Below are 20,303 nucleotides of genomic sequence, written 5' to 3' on the forward strand. Positions count from 1 at the left end.
ACATTTTTGACGCAAATAATTCAATATTGAGTGGCTGGTGAATTTGACCAAACATTTGCTAGTGGCTGGTAGATGTACACATTTTAAAAATGTAATGTCAACCCCTGATAACTAGTCAGAGGTGGAAAAAGTACGAAAATATTGTACTCAAGTAAAAGTACCAATACCTTGATGAAATATTACTTAAGTACAAGTTAAAATACCGATCTGAAAATGTACTTTAAGTAAAAGTTACTTAGTTACTTTTTTTTTGGGGGGGGGGGGGGGGGGTACCAGAACAACCAGTTTTACCAGAGACTTTCTAATGAGGAGATACAGCACTCAAAAAATCCTCCATAGTAATTCATGGGGTTAGTCAGTTGTCTACAAATATCACAACCCTTCCGCGGCAAAACATTGACATGTGAATACATTGAGCCAATCATGTGGTGTGTAAAATACATTGAGCCAATCATGTGGTGTGCTGTGAAGACATCGTGCCAATCATCTGTTGTGATCTCGCTGCTGGAGCAAGATTGGTGTCGTGAAGCCCTAAGCACTAAGGCAAGGAAAGGGAAGGAACGAGCTGGAATCTGTAAGTAGTTAGAGTACTTATCCTTTCTATCTGTGCAAATTAATATAAGCTTGGTTAGTATATTGATGGGCTATAAAAAGGTTTTTCATTACCAAGGTGTCACACAAGAAACATTTCATGATGGATAAAAGCAAAAAGCTCTCCCAAGACCTTTGCAACCTTATTGTGGCAAAACATATCAATGAAACTGGTTACAGATGCATTTCAAAACTTCAGAATCTTCAGTAAGCAGCATGGGAGCCATTATCTGCAAGTGGAAGAAACCTCACTGCCATGCAGGATCTCCTCGCAAAATTTATGACCAGGGAGTCAGAAGGATAGTCGATTCCAAGAGCCAAGGACCACTCGGAGAAAGCTCCAGAAAGACTTTAAGGCAGCCAATTCAATTAAATTCAATTAAACAGTTCTGGAAGTAACTAAAGATCAGGATTCAGAAGAGGGACCCCTGGAATCTGTTTAGAACAATGGGCCAAAATCACACCTGATACTGTGACTAATACGATTTTTTATGTAGCGAAGTACAATACTTCACTCAAAATGTAATCAAGTAAAATTTAAAATACCGATTTTATAAACTACTTAAAAAATACAAAATACATAGAAAAACTACTCAATACAGTAACGTGAGTAAATGTATTTCGCTTTCCACCTCTGTAACTAGTATAGCTCAACCCACTGAGTGAAGCTCAGTCAATGGGGTTGACCAGTCTGCCCTGTTCCATTATCACATAGAGGTCACAGAAACAATTTACCCATTGATGTAGCACTGTACATGGTTCATTCATTTATGTGATGTTTCTAGTTGTATGTCAAGTGCAGTGTTTGAGTGTGTGAGAGTGCTTTACAAGGCCAAGCCTGCTACCTTTGAAAATGTGTTGTTAATAGTCTGTTTCCACTGTGCTTTTAACTTTAGACTCTATCATTTCCACCTCCTCAACCCTTATTTCTTTCTAGCCCCCTTTCCTCTTACATTTTATTCATTTCAGTGGGTACTGTGTTATTTCCACTAGCCTAGATGATCAGGGTGTTTGGGAGAAGCAGAAAATAACATGCAAGGCTGTCACTTTTCAAGAAGTTTTTCAATGACAGGATAGACTGCAGCAATAAAGTCAAAACAAGATTGCGCTGTAACTGTTCCCTTGTAAGTGACGCCTCAAGGGCCTCCACAGCCAAGCACCTGGCCTTTCTCTAAAAATTAGCTGCTTTTATTGAATCACACAGGGTAAGGGGCATCACATCAAAGCGATGCAGTTTGAGAGAGAGCCAACAATATAAAGGTCGCTGAAGACTTCCGAACGGAAATGGAATAAAATATCCCCTAATGCTGTGTGGGGGAGGCACCTTATTTTGTTGACAGAATTCATTCTGTGTTATGACAGCCATTACTTTATTAGAGATCCATAACTGTTGTGTGGACAAAGTGAACAGGATATCTTTCTGGGAACCCGGGCAGAATTACTGTTGTCCATAAAATGAGATGATTTTGTGCATAAAGTGGCATGCACAAGGACAATCACAATGGTGAATGCCATGCTGGCACAGGCTGCACTCTGTCCACAGAATAAGCTCTGAGACATTTGGCACCCCATACTGCTGATCTCCACGCTGTCTGGCAACCATCACACCATCATCTTTAGTGAGAGAGAGAGAGAGAGAGAGAGACAGAGAGACAGACAGACAGAGACAGAGAGAGAGGAGCCATTCTACAGCTCATCATTCTTTTCAGGGATCCAAGCTGATGGATCCCTGTTGTTTTTCTAAGGATTATTAGGGGTCCAAGCAGAAAAAGCTGCTAGATCCCTATACACTGTAGGTTTTGTTCTGATTGTATTGTTCCTCATTATTATTTTTCCACAGTTACTTACTATGGAGGCAGGGGAGATATGTAGCTCAGTGCACTGTTCCGAGCTGCCGAATAAATCCTGGCTTATGTATGATGTGAGAGTCCTGGGGCCAGTAGTGGCTATTAACCTGCACCAAGGTTTTGAGGGGCGAGTGGGAAGCGTCTGCTCTCTCAGACAGCTGGAATTTACTTTATTGCTCATGGACAGTAAGGTCAGTGACCTCGCACTGGCACCACATTCGTCTGAGTCCTGGTTTGTTTTCTTCCTCTCTCTTACTGTCTATACAACCAACCTTCACCTCCCACTCCCTCTATTCCTTGGGAATCTCTAGTGGCCTCTGCTGGCAAACTAGGGCGCAGTTCCAAAGTGGGAGGTTTAGGATGGATGAGGATATTCTAATCTACATGTCTGCCCCAGGTGAACATCTGCTGACAGCTGTTTAATGAGTGGTCTGTCTAGAATGAAATCATGCCTCACAGATCACAGAGTTTCTGCAGTTTCAAAGATCCATCCACTTACACTTACTTACTATATTCAGTATGAAAACACATAGCAAATACAAATACAAACATCTGCCTTTACTGTGCAAAAATAGAATATATTAAGGGTTTAGCCATTTGTTGCAGATGATTCTTTTACCACTCTCCCCTTATCCACTTGGTGTGCATTTGAAATTCAACTGTAAAACTCAAAGTCCCTCTGAGGCATCGTCTCTACCACTGGTGGCTGCCAGGGTCCGAGGTACTCCGGTAAAGTGGCCGCAGCCTTTTCCCAGTATTCCATGGGCTTGGCCTGGGAGTTGCTCTGGAAACGCGGCTGGTCTGACAGCATGTCCTTGAGGAACTCGTCCTCAGGGGCTGGGAGGTGTCTGCCAGACTGCCTGAGTTTCCCTTCCCCTGACCACACATTCACTCTGTTTTTCAGCCGTTCAGAGTTCAGAGGCTTGGCACCAATGATCCTCGATTTTTGCCTTTGCCTTCTTTGCGTTAGCTGGGGCCGTTTCACTTGCTGAGAGACAGACAGAGAGGGAGAGACAGAGAGACAGAGAGAGAGAGCGTCAGTCACAGCCATACCAGCATTATTCACAGTTGTGGCCAGAACAACTGATGTGTTTTGCCAAGACATTTCTCCATGAAGAAAAGCTGTCTTCATGAGATTGATGTTATGAGTCATATGTTTGTTTTTTTACATTATAAAGGCCCACCGAGATTGCAGGTGCTACAACAAACAATGGGTAGCCTATTCCTCAAGCTGTTTCTCCTTGTACTCGGTTCATAACTGTTGTCCTTTCTAAGGGATAATGTATAGAACGCCGGTCATTATTGGGAAAATAAGTCCCGACAGGGCAAACCGGACCCCGACGCGCAACGGCTACTTGCCAAAACTATATAATAAACTCCCCACGATATGACATTACCCTACATAGTCTAGCCTATTTGTTACCGTTCATCGTGGCATTTGCTGAATAATAGTTCGCAACAACACACGCTGAACTTGAATCAAACATTCTTTAGAACACAGCTGATCAACCATTTGCTTTTACTTTTGAATGAAGTTCCAGTCCTTGCGTAGTGATATGAAATAGGCTTAATTAGAAGCACAAATTCCGTTGCCATTGACAGCGGTCATTATTTTTTTCAGAGGTCCTTTCCCAAGAAATAATGACCGCTAGAACTTTGGGAAATCCCATTCAAGTCAATGGAGCCTTCTACTTGCCTTGTGAAGAGCCGTGTAATAAATTCAGGTAAAGGTTGCTAGATTTAATACTTATCGATAAAAAACTTGATAGTTTACTTGTACTGCCATAAATGTTGTATGTTGTAATAGACAAATGAGGAAATTGTCTTGGCAGGCTACACAAGAGAGAGATTTTTCTCCAAACAAGATGAAATTTAAGATGGCAAGACCTTTCCCCTGAAGTATTTCTGGTGTAAATAGCTAAATGAGGACGTAAGTCACTGGGAGCTCTTTAGCGTGAGGTTTGTGTCCTTAACGACTTCAATGTTTACTGATTTAATATATTCATTTAGCCTGTGACTGGCCACAGGAAGACGCTAGAGGCAGCAAGGACACCTGCTGCATGATGCTACCTCTTAATGAAGACTGACTCAGGGCCAGTGCCTGTGCTATCAGATTAAAACTGTGTGATAGAGATGCTACCCCAGGATTTTGTTTTCTTTAACGCCTTGGCTACATACTGACTCTGACATCAGCGGCTAGACTTACTGTCACTCACAAACAAAATTCATCATTGTCGGGTTGTGGAAATTATGCTGTGGAACATGAAAAAATATGTTGTTTGAAACACATATGTTTCAAATATGTTGACACTTTTCAAAACACTTTTCAAAACATCAATAAAGTAGGCCTACTGTACAGTGAAATTATTCAGAGAACAACCGTCTCTGATGACAGCAAACCTTTTACTCGCCAGTGTCCCCACAAAGCTAGCCTGGATACCTCTTCCAGGAGAGTTCGCAGAGAGTCTGGCCTAGATCCATTGGCAAACATTTATTTCCTGGTTGGTAGACGCTTGTCTGAAGTTTGAAATCATTGGAGTTCAATCACTAACGTTTGGAAATGACGTATGTTAACCACGGGGGACACAATGATAACAATAGGCTTGCAACTAAAACGTAATCGCTCTCAGGAACGCCCTCTGTTTGCTGGTCGGTGACAAGTTGCCAAAGTAAACAAAGTGAACGAGAGCTACAGTATTCCAGACGGAGTACTGTAGGGAAATGTAAATGAGCGGAAGTACGTAGACAGGCGGAGTCAGGCAACCTTGCAGAGGAAAACATGTAGCTTAGCCTAGAAATCTAAAAGCACCCTAGCGGCGACAAATGAATTTGCTCAGCCTGTACGTCTAGTATCAAACCATAGGGATTTCTATTGGCTGACGCCGTGGACCTCATCCAATCACAGCGCTCTATTTTGTTAGAGAGTCTTAAGGCGGGCTTAACAGGATAACGACAGTCCTGCGACGGTGAACAACAAGGAAGGTGGCTATGGCAAACGAAGAGCGGTTGTTTGAATCGGCATTGGCGCCAACTTTGGAGGAGTTGGACTTTTCTTTGAAAGTAGAGCAACACAATGCACTTAAGTCATTCCTTTCGAAGAAGGATGTATTTGCCGTTTTGCCGACCGGATACGGATATGGTCGTAGCGCTGGCCTATTGCATGCCTAGGCAGTTTGAAAGACAATTCTCTGCCCGCCCCTTGGATTAAGCGAGGTGAATGGTTCGATTCCAGATTATACATTTCAATGATATAGGATGGCCCGCCAGGCTACATGTAGCTTGCTACTGTAGCCTGACATAGCCAGATTCAATTCTATTCAGAATTTGAGTCTGGTGTCAGTCCATTTGGATTTGATTATGGGACACAGGGGGAAAAATGCCTGCATGCAACTGGATAGGCCAAACCAATCAGAGCAAAGAAATACAACCAAACAGTCCAAAACATCTTTCTTATCAACAAATTTGTGTTTGCTTTGTAAAGTTATTGAGCTGTCAATATCTTGTACAACAGAAACAGTAGCAAATTCTAAACATCTAGCTTTAGCGACAGCTTTTTTGTTGTTTAAACAAAATGAAGCCAAGCGCATTCAGGTGACGTGAATGACTAGTCACCGTTGCTCATCTGTCCATCAGCATATAAAGCCCGCACAGATGATAGGCACAAACCGCTCTGGTTCAAGTATAGAGGCTTCTCAATGGAGCAACTCCAGACCGAATTTACTTAAATGAAATTTTGTGGGTCAGTGGGGTAAATTTGGGCTATCTTCCAGATTAGTAGCTTAGTGAGCTGATTGGTTGAAATTGGTAGGCCAAACCAGGTCCCCGTTAGCCTGACGAGCCAGACCCACATTAAAATTTAGGGTCTGGGCACTCACTGTTCGCAGTGCTCAGTGCGAGGGGCGGGATAATCGGTTGTCTTTCAAATTCCCTCTGCACGCAATAGGACAGCGCTATGAGTCCCATGCGTTTTCCCACCAGCGGAGCTAGTTGGCTAGTTCAAACTTTTGCCAACTTAAAAAAAGCTTAACTCGTGTCACACTGTTCACCAACAGCAACATCCATCTTCTTTGTTTACAAGTAGCAGGGAATTCAAGCCAGACCGTTGCAACTCATTATCATTATGTTAAGCCCGCCTAACGACTCTATACACGATTTGATTGGCCTGATAGAAGTTTAATTTTTCGAGCTCACAAGCCAACGGAGAGTTGCTAGACTAGCCCTGGCAGCAAATGTAATGCCGCTAGGGTGCGTCTAGATTTCTAGGCTAGGTCCCCGTGGGCACAAGAGCCGAATGTGAGTGGCAGTAGCCTACTGTAAGCCCCTGCAGATGCTTGTGCCGCAGCGCACCCTATAGCTTCATTATGAATGAGCTTACAAAATTTTATTAAAACTAGCTATTCACACAGACAGTTTCTGCTGAATATTGATTGGCAGCCATTTTGTTGAGCGAGCCAAATAGGATGCTATGGAGATGTGAGCAAATGTAGCCAAGCTTACCACATTTAAATTTTTGAGCTGTTCTTGAGGTGGGGGACATTTTTCTAAATTTTGCTCAACGTATTATGAAGCCCAGGAAGTAAGCTTATCATTGCAAGATATTTTATATATCGCGAGAATGTGCCCTCTGTTTTACTAATTGATGGTCTCATTTTACTAGATTGTGTGCACAACTAAGTAGCCTATATTGTGTGCTCATTTTACTATTCGTGCACACATTTTACTATAGTGGGCTCATTTTAAATTGTGCTCTCAATTTAGTAAATTGTGCACACATTTTACTAAATTGTGCGCACATTTTACTAAGTCTTATATTGTAAATTGTGCACATGTTTTACTAAATTGTGCTCTCATTTTACAAAAATTAAAATGAGAGCACAATTTAGTAAAATGAGTGCATTATTCCATAGGCTATGGTCTCGATATAGCCTAAAACAGTGGTCCCCAAACTTTTTCTTCCGAGGGGGCAACTCACTATGCCTGGCTCCAAGAGAGGGCCAGAGACTCGGAGTAGTTCTATATCAGTAACCATAAATAGCTTAGTGCTGTGAACAACAGCAGTCTACCTTAGTTGAATATTCTATTACATTTAATCATAGGCTATTGCAATTTAATACCATTGTTAGCTGTGTTTATATTGTCATCATGCCATATCAGTGTAAAATTAAATAATACTAATAAAAAAACGTTTGAAGTCCCAAAAGTATATTTTGTTAAAAAATGTGTGAACTCTGAATTCTGTGTCTGCATACACAGCTCAAGTTGTGAATATCCTACAAATAATTTAAAGTTCTCAAACTATGAGAATTTTATGAAGTGCTGAAGTGGTCTGACATGACCACCATTCTAACTTTCAGTCACCTGATGAGAACTTTGTGAACTCTTTGTATGAACATTTGAACGAGTGAATAAAAAATAGAAATAATTATCCCAGAAAGTCCCAGAAATATGACTTGAATAGAAGTTAGTTAGTTATTAATAATTAATTGATAAACTTTTAAAATACTTTGAGCACTGATGCAGTCAGCATAGGCATCTTACATTGTTTGCAGGTAGGCCTATATTTCATTTCGTTTTCAATGGCAAACGCAAAACAGCGCCAAAATAACCAGTGGTGGACAAAAAGAGTATTACATGTGTACTGTTAAAACTCGCCATAGAGAATGAATGAGGGAAATTGCGGAGGTTTTAGTTTGACGATGTTGTACTCCCGTGCGGGCCGGATGCTATATACTACGGAATGAGGTGGCGGGCCGTAGTTTGGGCACCACTGGCCTAAAATATCTTGTAATGACCTAGGCTCCGTAATAGTTTGAAAGGCAGGATAATGATTTACATGATGACCTGCAAAAAAATGTGTTCCGTTTTAACATGCTTTAAAACATCAACTTGAAAGTCAGTTAATCTTTAAATGACTCCATGCAGCGGAATTCGCAACTAAACCTAGGCTAAACAAGATCTCAGCTTTCATTAAGTCAGAAACACATTTGTAGCGTTTGTGGATAGAATAGAAGCCTACATTAATGCATAAAAATACAGCCCTAATGTGTCTTACTGACCCATCGTTTTTTTGAAGAGTTGACCTTTCTCTCTGCAGCAAAATGCTTGTCTCTCTGTTCGGTTTTGCGGAGGGATCGTCCACCAACTTGATATGACACAACTAGTTTCTGGTTGTTGTCTAAAAAGGGTGATTCTCTCATGTTGTCGAGGACTTCTAGAGTAGGCCTATTCATACATAATTCCAAGTTACTCGCCATCTGATATCTTATTCAGGAAAATATAACGTTAGGCTTAGTAAACATGTGATAACTCAAAGTGAAGGCATATTAGAATCTAAATACAGTTATTTTGACAACTTGTTGCCAAAACGTTATTGTCTTCAGTATTCTAGAATTGGCATTAGAATTAATTCGTTCTCTCCTCTAAAAAAAAAACACGTGCCATACATGAACCTTTTTATATTGCCTACAATCAATGTGTAATGAACACAGTAATGCAGTCAGAGAGATACAATATTTGTTTAAAGAGCTGATTCTGCAATCCCCAGTCATGTACTGCGTGGATAACTTTGATTTGCTCGCACCGCATTCTGACTGTTTACGCTGTTTAATTTAATATGAGCAGCATTGCTGGACTTGTAGTTTTATAGTGTGCCCTACAATTCATTTTCAAAAGGCATCCACATATATAAACACCATGTCCCATAATACAGTTGGAGCGACGGAGCACCGCACGTGATGTTTCGCTTTTGACCTGCTTCCTGGATGCTGTTACATTCATAGCATAGGCGAAGTGAATCCTTGAGATTTGTAGCAAAATACAGACTGTGTGCTTTTGGTGGTTATTGTGACCAAGATGAATTACTTGGGGTTAGTTTTGTGCATGTGTGTCGGGGCGTTGGGAGGAAAGTATTCTCGCGAAGTGAATGAGCAGAAGGCATCTGTTGATGGTAAGAATCCGGTGGAATTTCGAATTGCAAAGCTGAATCAAGTCTGGGAGAAAGCTGTTCGGGTGAGTAACACAATTTCAGGTATCTACTGAATTATAAATTATGTACGAATTTCTAATTTGGTCGTGAGTGATACAGATAACGATATGTTTCAAAATATGTTGCACATACTGTCTGACTAACGGATCTTGCCGTAGAGTGATGTACCGTACCCTACTGACATGCCGTAGTAGGCGTAGAGTGATGTAGCCACTAAGGCCTGACATGTCACTGTTAACACTTCAATTAGGCCAAGTTAGTTAGAACTGACTACCCGGTAATGTTATTTTAAAACTTAAAATGTAGGCTACTGTAAAACCGTTGAGATGTTAATCTCCATTGCGCCCACTCTAGATGCAAATGCCACCCGTGCGACAGGCCGAGCTCCACAGTGACCTGAAAATCCAGGAGAAGGACGAGCTTCAATGGAAAAAGCTTAAAGCTGAAGGGTTGGACGAGAACGGGGAGAGAGAAGCAAAGCTACGACGAAATTTTAATGGTAGAAGATCTGCTCTGACTAGACAATTCATGTCATGAGCCAATTAAACCTTCGCCTCCAGTAAAGCCTTGAAACGTTTATAAAATGTAATTAAAGAAGAACCATTTCAATTTATTTAATGTGTCAAACCACTGGTTCCTTCCCTTTTTTACTACAGTAATTCTTGCAAAATATGGGATGGATGGTAAAAAAGACACCAGGACAATGGAGAACAATAACTTGAAGGACCATGACATTAGAGAAGGAGATATATTTGAGGAACCAAGGCTGGACAAACTGTGGAACAAAGTAATTTCATTTTCAACTTTTTTTTCTGTGTTACATGAATAATTTGAATGCATAATTTGAGTAAATGTAGTCATTTGGTTTGCTTATTTTTAACTTAGACAATTAATGGCCGCTGCTGTTAAGCTATTTTATTCATCACCCAGGCTAAATCATCTGGAAAGTTCTCTGAAGATGAGCTCCAAAGTTTACGCAGGGAGTTCCAGCATCACAAGGACAAGATTCATGAGTACAACATCCTGATGGATACCGTCAGCAGGACTGAAGGTACTTTTCAGCACTTCAGCTAAAGACATGCCATGTGTGGCTGTCAAGCTACCTGCTGCCAAATGACAAACTTGCTATGACTTGTCCTCTTCTACTTGGATATGTTTGTTTATCATTCTTACATTCTGTGTTGTCTAGAGGTTATGAATGAGTTAGACATTTACTGAATTGCTTAAAAGGTTGGCATCAGTGATCGCTATTCTGGGTCCACAGTTCCTTTTTGGTGTCTCTTCTGTGGATTGACCCCTGCCCAGGGTGATATGGTTAGATCTGTCTCATTGCCCCAGTGGAAGTGTTACCAGTCACTCATTCGAGAAGTGTAGCCCATGAGATGCAGACACCAGCTGCTCACTAGGCACCAAACACTTCCTCTCAGTCAAATCAGAATTTCCATCACCTTTGGCAGACATGTTGACACCAGAAACAATTGTAAGGGAAAGGGAAGCCCTGAAACCACTTCCTCAACCCCTGAAGCCCTGAAACCACTTCCTCAACCCCCGAATCCCTGAAACCACGTCCTCAATTCTTTGTTGAGTGATTCTCATTTGTCTGTTCTAGTAGTAGTTGGCTCATGTTGACATGGCATACTTGTCAAGGCATTATTTATTACCTGATCTCCAGGATCTCTTCATTTTTATTTCACTTTTCTGTCTTGCGTCTCCAGAGATCCACAAGAACGTGATCTCGCCCCTGGAGGGAGATGTGAAGGAGCATGCAGTGCATCAGAAGCACTCCGAGCTGAAACAGAAGATGAGGGATCTGAACCAGGGCTTCGAGCGATTGCGCAAGATCAGTCACGAGGGCTTCAGTGATGATGACAGTGGTGAGGGTCACCTACTGTTGGTTTTATTCCATTTAAATGAAGGCGTTTGTGATAACATGATGTCTTCAGTATTAGCACATAGCACTTCACACTGACAGTGAATATGAGATCAAAGAAAAAGACATGACTCTTCTCACCATGTTGTGCTCTCTCTGTGTTCTGGGTTCTGTTTTGCCTCCTCATGGTGCCACCTGATGGTGTTCCTCTGTTCTCAGAGTTCCGGGAGCCCAGAGTGATTGAGCTCTGGGATATGGCTAGGAGATCAAATCTCAGTGAAGACGAGCTGGACTCTCTGAAGGTGCGTTTTACAGCCTAATTAAACCTTGCCATGCAGAGTTTTCTGTGAAATTGCAAAGTTTGTCAGACCCTAATTCAGACTTTGCCCTCTGTGCTTTTGTCTACCTAGTGAGTGTAAGAATTAGTGGTAACTGTTAACCACTGTTGTGTTGCCAAGCAACAGGACTTGGGAAAGAGTGCACCCGGTGTGTGTGTGTTCTATTAGGAATGGGCTTACTTGCTGAACAGTCACTGATAACAGAAAGTGGAAAATGTACCTTGATTCTACGTTCTTGAAAGTCTTTGTTACTTTTCTGGTTTCAACTAAAGCTTTGAGATTTAATAAAAGGTTTTGTTTAATAAAAACAATCTTTTTTCATTTCCTTTTCAATGTCTTTCTCCCACTGTGCATTACCCTTTTCAACTAATCTTTGTTTTGCATTGTTTCCTTCCATTGTCACACACACACACACACACACACACACACACACACCTTCCCAGGAGGAGCTGAAGCACTTTGAGACCAAGGTGGAGAAGCACCAGCACTATCAGGAGCAGCTGGAGCTGTCGCACCAGAAGCTGAAGCACGTGGAGGCACTGGGGGACCAGGACCACATCCTGCGCAACAAGGAGAAGTACAACTCCCTCTCTGAGAAGACCAGGGAGATGGGCTACAAGGTGGGGGTACCTGGGTTCCTTTTTGAAGAAGTCAGCATGAAATGCAAACATTTTTAAAAACGGCACAAATATTTGTCACTAATATAATGCAATGTAATGGAAGGTTCATAGTTAGAGGGTAAGTGTAAGGTTGTTTCAAGGTCTTCTTTCCCTCTTGAGTATGTAACTGCCACTAAACCCCTGGTTTATTTCCTCTCCCCAGATGAAGAAACACATGCAGGACTTGACCAATAAGATCTCCCGTGACGGTCTCCCCCACAATGAACTTTGAGCTCTCTTTTGTATTCTGTGTCCAACAGAATGAATTGCCTTTTTCTACCCATCTGTAATTATTTTTCACCTTTGTGTAAATAGCCCACTGCAAATGTAAAGACTTCACACTTCGAGAGAAATTATTCACTGTTATGTTTTAGTCATCACTCTGATGTTATGCTACTGTTCAAATCACGAGGATGTACTTGTGCCTTTGTTAGGTTGTCCAGAAAGTGTTTTTTTTGTTGTTTTTTTTTCATGTTTCAAAGTTACAAGCCCATTCATATTGAGCAAACCTGTGAAGGGCCATGAGAGATTGTACAAATTCTGTAAAGATCTGTTTGTAATGGCTATTGTGTGGTACTTGTTGGTTCAGTGTTTATAGTTTTAATCTTTCTCGCACTGTTTTGTAGATCCAGTCCATTTCATCTTTTGCACTTAAGTAAATCAGGATCAAATCCAAGAACATGATTTGTGTTTGTCTTCATCATCTATTTTTATTTTTCCTGAAAATGTACTCTGTAGTACACTCAATAAACCCCAGTCCAATTGGTTGACAGTGCATCTTCAGATTGCTCTTTGAAAAAAAGAAAAGAAAAATATGAGCCAACTACCTCACACATTTCCTTCTCTAGAGACTAGACTAACTAACTCTGTAGGAAACCTTTGGTCTTCAAATAGAATATAAGGTTAGACAGAAGTGCCTCACTACTCAATTCTTCAGGCCCTGTACAAAAAATACCCTGGTAAGGGAAAGGCATTTATTGAGAAGGTGGCCACGCTGTTGCAGTTCCCTTTTTCCATCAGGAATTAATGAGACTTATTTGTAGTCACCCAGGCTTGTTTGAAACCACCCTTTGGATGTATTATTTAAGCCCAGTGCCATTTTACCTGCCATTAAGTCCTTTGCAGTCTGAGACCAGTGCTGTTTTTCACAGCACCTTCCCTCGGAGGTGAGCTTGAAATTGGGAACTTCAAGTGTAGACAAATTGCAGACCTAAACTAAGAAGATCTTTTCTGGCTTGACTGCTATCACTGCACCGACATGTAGGGGGGCATTTTGTCCATTTTGTTATTATTGGTTATTAGTTGTTAGAAAAAACAAATCCCTTCCTCCAGTTCAGCTAGCCTGTCACAGAGTTTGCTAGTCCATGTTTGGCAGGTGGTGAGTTTTAGGCCCCATGGTGGACTCTGAAGTGGACTCAGTCCTGTGCATTCCCAGTCCTGCTTTTGAACAGCGTCAGCAGACTTGGCAGTGTGTTTGGAGTCTCAATGATGAAATCTGACTCGTGCTGATTGAGGCAGTTTTCCCTGAATCTCTCGGCCCCGTTCACTAGCAGTCTTGGTGACTGACGGACAACAGTCCCTGGACAAGAAGGTTCACAGATACTTCAATCAGTTCTAATGCCTGACAACGCTGACCAGAAGGAGTTGGCATGACTACTGCTTTACCTGTTCATAATTCTGAAAAGGTACATGACCACCAGTGGAATGTGTGGGAACTAGAATACGAAATCTATTTCCATTGATTGTAGGTAGGGCTAGGATAAACGATTATTTTTTAAACGATTAATCTAGCGATTATTTTTTCGATGCATCGATTCATCTAATGATTCATTTTTTCAGTCCGATTCGATTATCGATTATCTCCCCATTAATTCACTATTAGCAACTTATACATGTTTATTTACACATCTGAATGAAAAAAAAACATGAATTCTTTAACATTGCAATATATGTTTATTGCTCTTAAGATTCCAAAATAAAAGACTATACAAGTGCAAAGTAATGCATTCTTAGTCAGAGGTAGCATTCAATAAAGTTCAGTAGTGTAGGCCTATGTCTAATTGAGTGCCTGTCATTTTAAGACGTTCGTGTGGGAATCCTTGCAATTAACATTACCACAGTTAAAAGGCTGCTGATGTGTGGATGCAATTCATAATGTAGTTAGTTCAAATAACGGTTCATACTTCTCCTTTGGACAAGCACTTTTGAGTCTTGGAAAACACTTTTCCATTTACATCGGGATTTTGCAAACATTCAGAGTCAATCAAATGAGCCCTGCATGAGTAACGAATAAGCAGCTGCAAGTAAGCATGCTAAACTTGACACCCAAACAGTATTTTAACGTTAGCTTTGAGATACTGCTTGATTGCATACTGTAACTTAACTTAGTTTAGTCTCCTCAGTGTACTATGTTGTGATAAGACCTTAGCAGAGTTTACTTTAACTTTAATTCAGCAGTTTTAATGCTGCAAATTTGCGCAGCATGGTCACGATGCTAAGCGGATTTACCGTAAAACTCCAAACAATAGCCCGGGCTTTTATTTTCCCAAATCGCCAAACTGCACCGGGGTGCGTTTCCCGTACAACTACGGAGGTTAGCTTTTTACTAACGTGGTACGATGCATCGTTCAACTAACCAACATGTAAGTTACGACTGTTTCCCAAAACCGTCGTACTTACATAGTACTTTGTTAGTTTGAACCATGTTGGTTACAACCAACATAGTTCAGACTACAATGGTTGCAGATGTGTTCGGAGAATGTCGGGCTCTGTCGGTTAGAGCCGAACGAAGTAATGAAATTTGACATTGCATGACGTTTCCTGGGCCCAGCAGTTATAATATCAATAATAATAATAATCTTATTACAACAATAGGCAGTAATTTCAATAGGCCCTAGCTATGTATGCTTTTAAATATATATATATATATATATATATATATATATAGGCTATTAATAATAATAATAGGCATAACATAATAATGATAATTTTAATAATAACGTCACAGTCTATTGAACGTAGCCTACTAATTAGCCTAATCAGTGAAGCATAAATCGCCAACCGAGCAAATGTGAACAAATAAATTACACATTTAATGAAACACACCGAATAGCCTATAGGCTAAATATTGGCCAATATTTTCGTTTGTTGTAGCGTGACAAGGTGGCGTGAAAGGATAGACCTCTGCATTTCGGATCTTGTAGTCGTAGGTTCGAGCTTAGATAATGATCATTTAACGATGGTTTTGGAATCTTGGATAGGCTCAATCACTAAATATTCCTATGATCGTTTAGAACCTGTAGTCCTAGTTTTAACTACTGATTGGAGACCATATGCTTACTAGCCTAGGCTTAGGATAAATGTATATTATGTTCTATGAAAATTGGCATGGTTAGATTAGATTCAACTTTATTGTTATTGTGCAGAGCACAAGTACAAATACAACCAAATACAGTTTGCATTTAACCAGAAGTGCCAAAAAGGCAGAAAAGTGCAATGTGATATATAAAGTATAGACAGGTGCATAGACAGGACAAGACATATAGTGCCGTGTAGACAGTAGTATACAGTTGGTTTGCAGAAGGTGATTTAGAGTAATATAAATGAAATATAAATATGTGCAGTATCTTAGCAGTTACCTTACAGTAAGAGCAGAATAAATATGGATATGTAATATGAACAATGTTGAACAACATGTTGTTGTGTAAGTGCTTTGGGTTTCACTCTTTCACTCTAAAAGCGCTATATAAATGAATACTTTACTGTATGATTGCCCTTCATTTCAATGGGATTTTGTCATGCCTTTATGCAGCATTTTTCCAATGTTGCCCTTGTTATGTGTTTTCATTGTGACACTGAAAACTGAATACTGTTACCACACACAAGTATTTCATGATATTTTAAATGCACAGATACAGTTTTTTTACCATTACTTTTTATCCATTGTAGTTATGAAGTTGTGTGTTGAATCACAACCACAAAATGACAGTTCACATAGCACAAATGTTTCAATGCTCAAATGGTTGAAGGATCTGCGCCTGCTGTACCAACACACACACACACAAACACACACACACACACACACAGTGTTACTGTAGGTGCTGCTCATGTTGTTGCCTTCTGCTGCTGAGATAGTAGCAAAGTCTATACTGTTGTTTTCAAATGCATGTCTATATTCCCTGAGTGCACTGACATTTCAAGACCTACTTTATTCCATCAACCCCCTATGATAATACAAGCATGTCAACTGCTCCATCTAGGAGCCCAATAGCGAGGCAGAGGCGCGGTACAACAACGCCCATAGCCGGACCCGCGTTGTTGTGGAGAGGGCCCTGGGCATGTGGAAAGGTGTGTGAGCAAATCCGCTGGTGGCCTGAAGCTCCATCCTGCAAAGGCGTGCAGTGTAGTTTTGGTGACGTCGCTTCTGCAACATGGCCCTTCAGGATCACATCCCACTGCCGGCTGATGAGGAGCTGTTAGTGGAGGAGGTGGAAGAGGTCATTCCGGTGGCTGCTGCACACCTTCCTGCTGGCCTGGAAGCACACTGGGAATTAGTTGCACATATGTTTGGCCCCTAAACACCCAAACCCCACAATTCCCTGCCACATTCCCTGTTTTTTCCCCTTTTGTTTATGTTTTTTACATTTCTTTTAGTTTGGTGGGGGTGAGGGGGTAAATGTACTTAACTTTCCCACCATCACTTTCTCCCCATGATCCCTCCCACACACACACATGTTCCCTATGAGCCATGACATCAAAATACATACACAGATTGAAAGGTCACAAAGCAAAGGCAACTTACCATTTTTCCGCCTCCCATGACAGGCCTACCCATACCTGGGCCATGAAGGACAAGTTAATCAGTGAAAATCATGTCACATTTTGACACTGACCACAGCACTCTGCATGCTCACTCAAGTCCCAGAGGTCTTAAAGTTCTCCAAGCGAGAGGCTACTCAACTTCACAGCAGCATTCTCCAATGTCATTGTACCAACATAATTCAGCTATGTGTTCAAATATCAAGATCATATAATAACTGAGAGTAGCCTAACTTATACAGCCGCTAAACATAACTTGTGATCAGACAAGATACAACACAAACCCCACTCCACAGGCATACTCACCTCACACCCATCGACCCAGTCTTGAACCCCTGACCTCTCTCATGTAAAGCACACACGCTATAGTCTCTGCCACAGCACAGTCACTTCACCACATCATAATGGGCTGTAGAGTCCATACCGTTAGCTATGTGTATGATTAGCAGATGCTTCATCCAAACACTTAACATACGACTACAATGTAACGTTATCCTTTTATAACAATTACGATGCTAGCCTCACATAACAATACCGTTGGCATTCAAAAGCTTTATCACCAGATAACTTAACGGGTGTTCTAAAGAATCTGTGCTGACACATTAGCATTAGGCTACATGTAAATTCACGAATAATAACAACACAGATGATTGCGGTCACCATAACACTAAACCACAGGCCGCTCTGTTGTAGGCTAACTCCACAACACTTCACTTTCCACTGTACCACATAACGTTGTCCAGTAATGTGCAATTGTAGCCTCCAGCAATGCTATGGTATGGTATCCCACAGCAATGTTATGGGATGTTTAATGGCTACCTCTCATCCATCTGTCAGCTGCGTGTTCCGTCATCAGGGTTACGTCGTCTCCAGCAACTATGCTTCTTACGACATACTACAGGTCGAGAGGTGTAGCCAGAGAGGGTTCAAGCGGAGCTAGTAATCAAGGATCTTTGGTGTAGCTGTAACTACACAACTTTACGATAGTGGTTGCGAACGTTAGTTGCTACTATGGTTTTGGGAAACACTGACGCAGTGTCACGATGCATCGTACTATGTAAGTTCCACCACCATAGTTCACACTATCGTTTTGGGGAACAGTTGTGTCGTACTTACATAGTTGCAACCATGTTAGTTGCTACCGTAGTTAGCAACGATGCTTTTGGGAAACGCACTCCCGGCTAGTATTAAAGACAGGCGTCTATATGAGACAGGCCTTTAATTCCCTTTACACAAAACTTTTCCTCTGCAAAGATGGAAAATATTATCGAATTAATTATTTCAAACACTGAATGTCTACCTAGGGTAATATCAGGTAAAATGGGCCATCAGCTAAAATGGGCCATTTAAGGTTTGGGGGTCCCAGCCCCTCTGGAATTTAGAGCCAATGACTGCAAAGGATTTCAGACTGTTGTCATAACTGCTTGACAAGTAACAGGTGATTTGATTGGTTTATGGTTGCTATGGTGGGCGGGGCAATAGTTAAAATCAAGACTGCACCAGAAAGCTGCATCAGAGAGGGTTCAAGCGGAGCTAGTAATCAAGGATCTTTGGCTGCATGGTATAGCCTGGCGTATCAAATCTAACTAAACTATAAGGATGATAAATCTATAAAAAAAAAAAAACATGCACATAAAAAAACTATGCATAACATATGTCTTGATGGCATCCACCAGAAATAATGCTGTTAGTTTGGTATATGAACTTATTTTTTGTAAAAGTGATGTTTTTCTTAGCGGCCCAATTTACCTTAACCCACTGAGGTAAAATGGGCCACATGGTTTCAGCTAAAATGGGCCATCCTCTGTGTCACTCACAAACACACATACACATGTGTGTGAGTGTGTGTGTGTGTGTGTGTGTGTGTGTGTGTTTGTGTGCACATACGCATTCACCCACACTCGCACACTTTGTGTGCACATACGCATTCACCCACACTCGCACACCAACCAACACACACACATGCATGGACACAAACACACGTACACACACACACACATGACCCCCCCCCCCCCCAGTAATAATGGTGGTCGATATTTTATTTACAGTGAGTATGGCAAATGCGAATGAAGTGAGAGGAGAGGAGAGAGGGAGAAAGAAAGAGAGAGGAAATGAGAGGAGGAAGGATGAGAGAGGAGACAAGCAGAGGAGAATAATGATATCAATGTTTTATTTTTTTAATATATCAGTTACCAGTTTTGTATGAATTTTTGTAATTTGCGCATTTCGTTCAAAATGTGTTGTTCACACACACACACACACACACACACTGATCTGTCACTGATCTATGTACTGATCTGTGCTGTTCCAAAATGTCTTTTTTAATTGCACATTTGAATAATATATTGCACCCACAATGTGTTTTTTTAATGGCACATATGAATATTGTGTTTTGAAATTAAAATTGATGATAAATTACCATTCCCTCTGCATTTTGACTGGCCAAATGCTACCTGAAACAGCTGGCCCATTTTACCTTAGATGCTGGCCCATTTTACCTGAAACTGCTTATGCTAAAAAAGTTGGCACAGTTGATGTTTCAAGAACTGTAGGGCCTAAATAATTATATTTTATGACATAATTTCAACACAAAATTATCAAAAACAGTCATTAGTAATCATAAAAACACTTGGAAAAGGCATAGTATTATATTATTTTCCCAACTGATTTACCAAAAAGTGGCCCAATTTAGCTGATATCACCCTATATGACTAGGCTATCTGATGACAATTACGGATCATCATTCATTTAGTGTTGAGATGTTGTTCATTGAGTGAGATACAGTAAGATCCAAATAGCGGGGATAGCCAGAACAGATTAAACACGTTTTAATTAAACGTAATCTACAAAGAGATCGTATCACACCGAAAGCTCATATTTTGTCACTAGCAAATAGCCTATATCGGTCCTTTGTCAAATACAGTTGCATTATCAGCCCTGACCAAAACTGTTCAGGAATTATTTATGCAAAAGTGGAACGTGCTTAATGTTTCATTCTCCCTCCTTTTCGGCACGAATGAAACAGCATGAGAGAGCATGAACCATATTGTTTCTCCCGTTTTGTATTTGCCAAATTTGACAACAGTCTACATTCAAATCATAGCCTACTTCCAGGCTCGCGGGAACGTATTTTTGACCAGGGGTGCTGAATAACAAAATAATCATGGATGTCCGACGATTTCTCCCCCAGCATAT

General features: G+C 40.9%; 1 protein-coding gene across 1 annotated transcript; it reads left to right on the forward strand.

Annotated features, from left to right (window-relative positions):
• Positions 1 to 9,160: 9,160 nt before the first annotated feature.
• lrpap1 (low density lipoprotein receptor-related protein associated protein 1) lies at positions 9,161 to 13,065 on the forward strand. Its single transcript, XM_042094822.1, has 8 exons — positions 9,161 to 9,446; positions 9,778 to 9,922; positions 10,080 to 10,210; positions 10,354 to 10,474; positions 11,139 to 11,297; positions 11,513 to 11,595; positions 12,075 to 12,251; positions 12,454 to 13,065. Exons 1-8 carry the CDS (start codon positions 9,291 to 9,293, stop codon positions 12,520 to 12,522), a joined length of 1,041 nt encoding a protein of 346 aa, XP_041950756.1. The 5' UTR covers positions 9,161 to 9,290; the 3' UTR covers positions 12,523 to 13,065.
• The last annotated feature ends 7,238 nt before the right edge of the window (positions 13,066 to 20,303 follow it).

Source organism: Alosa sapidissima, chromosome 1 (genome assembly GCF_018492685.1).
Source record: "Alosa sapidissima isolate fAloSap1 chromosome 1, fAloSap1.pri, whole genome shotgun sequence".
In the NCBI taxonomy this organism is placed as follows: domain Eukaryota; kingdom Metazoa; phylum Chordata; class Actinopteri; order Clupeiformes; family Clupeidae; genus Alosa; species Alosa sapidissima.

Coding starts and splice junctions, on each gene's coding strand:
- lrpap1 (XM_042094822.1), top strand. CDS start 9,291: ATGAATTACTTGGGGTTAGTTTTGTGCATGTGTGTCGGGGCGTTGGGA. Junction 10,475..11,138: donor TACCGTCAGCAGGACTGAAG/GTACTTTTCAGC, acceptor TTGCGTCTCCAG/AGATCCACAAGAACGTGATC. Junction 11,596..12,074: donor ACGAGCTGGACTCTCTGAAG/GTGCGTTTTACA, acceptor ACACCTTCCCAG/GAGGAGCTGAAGCACTTTGA.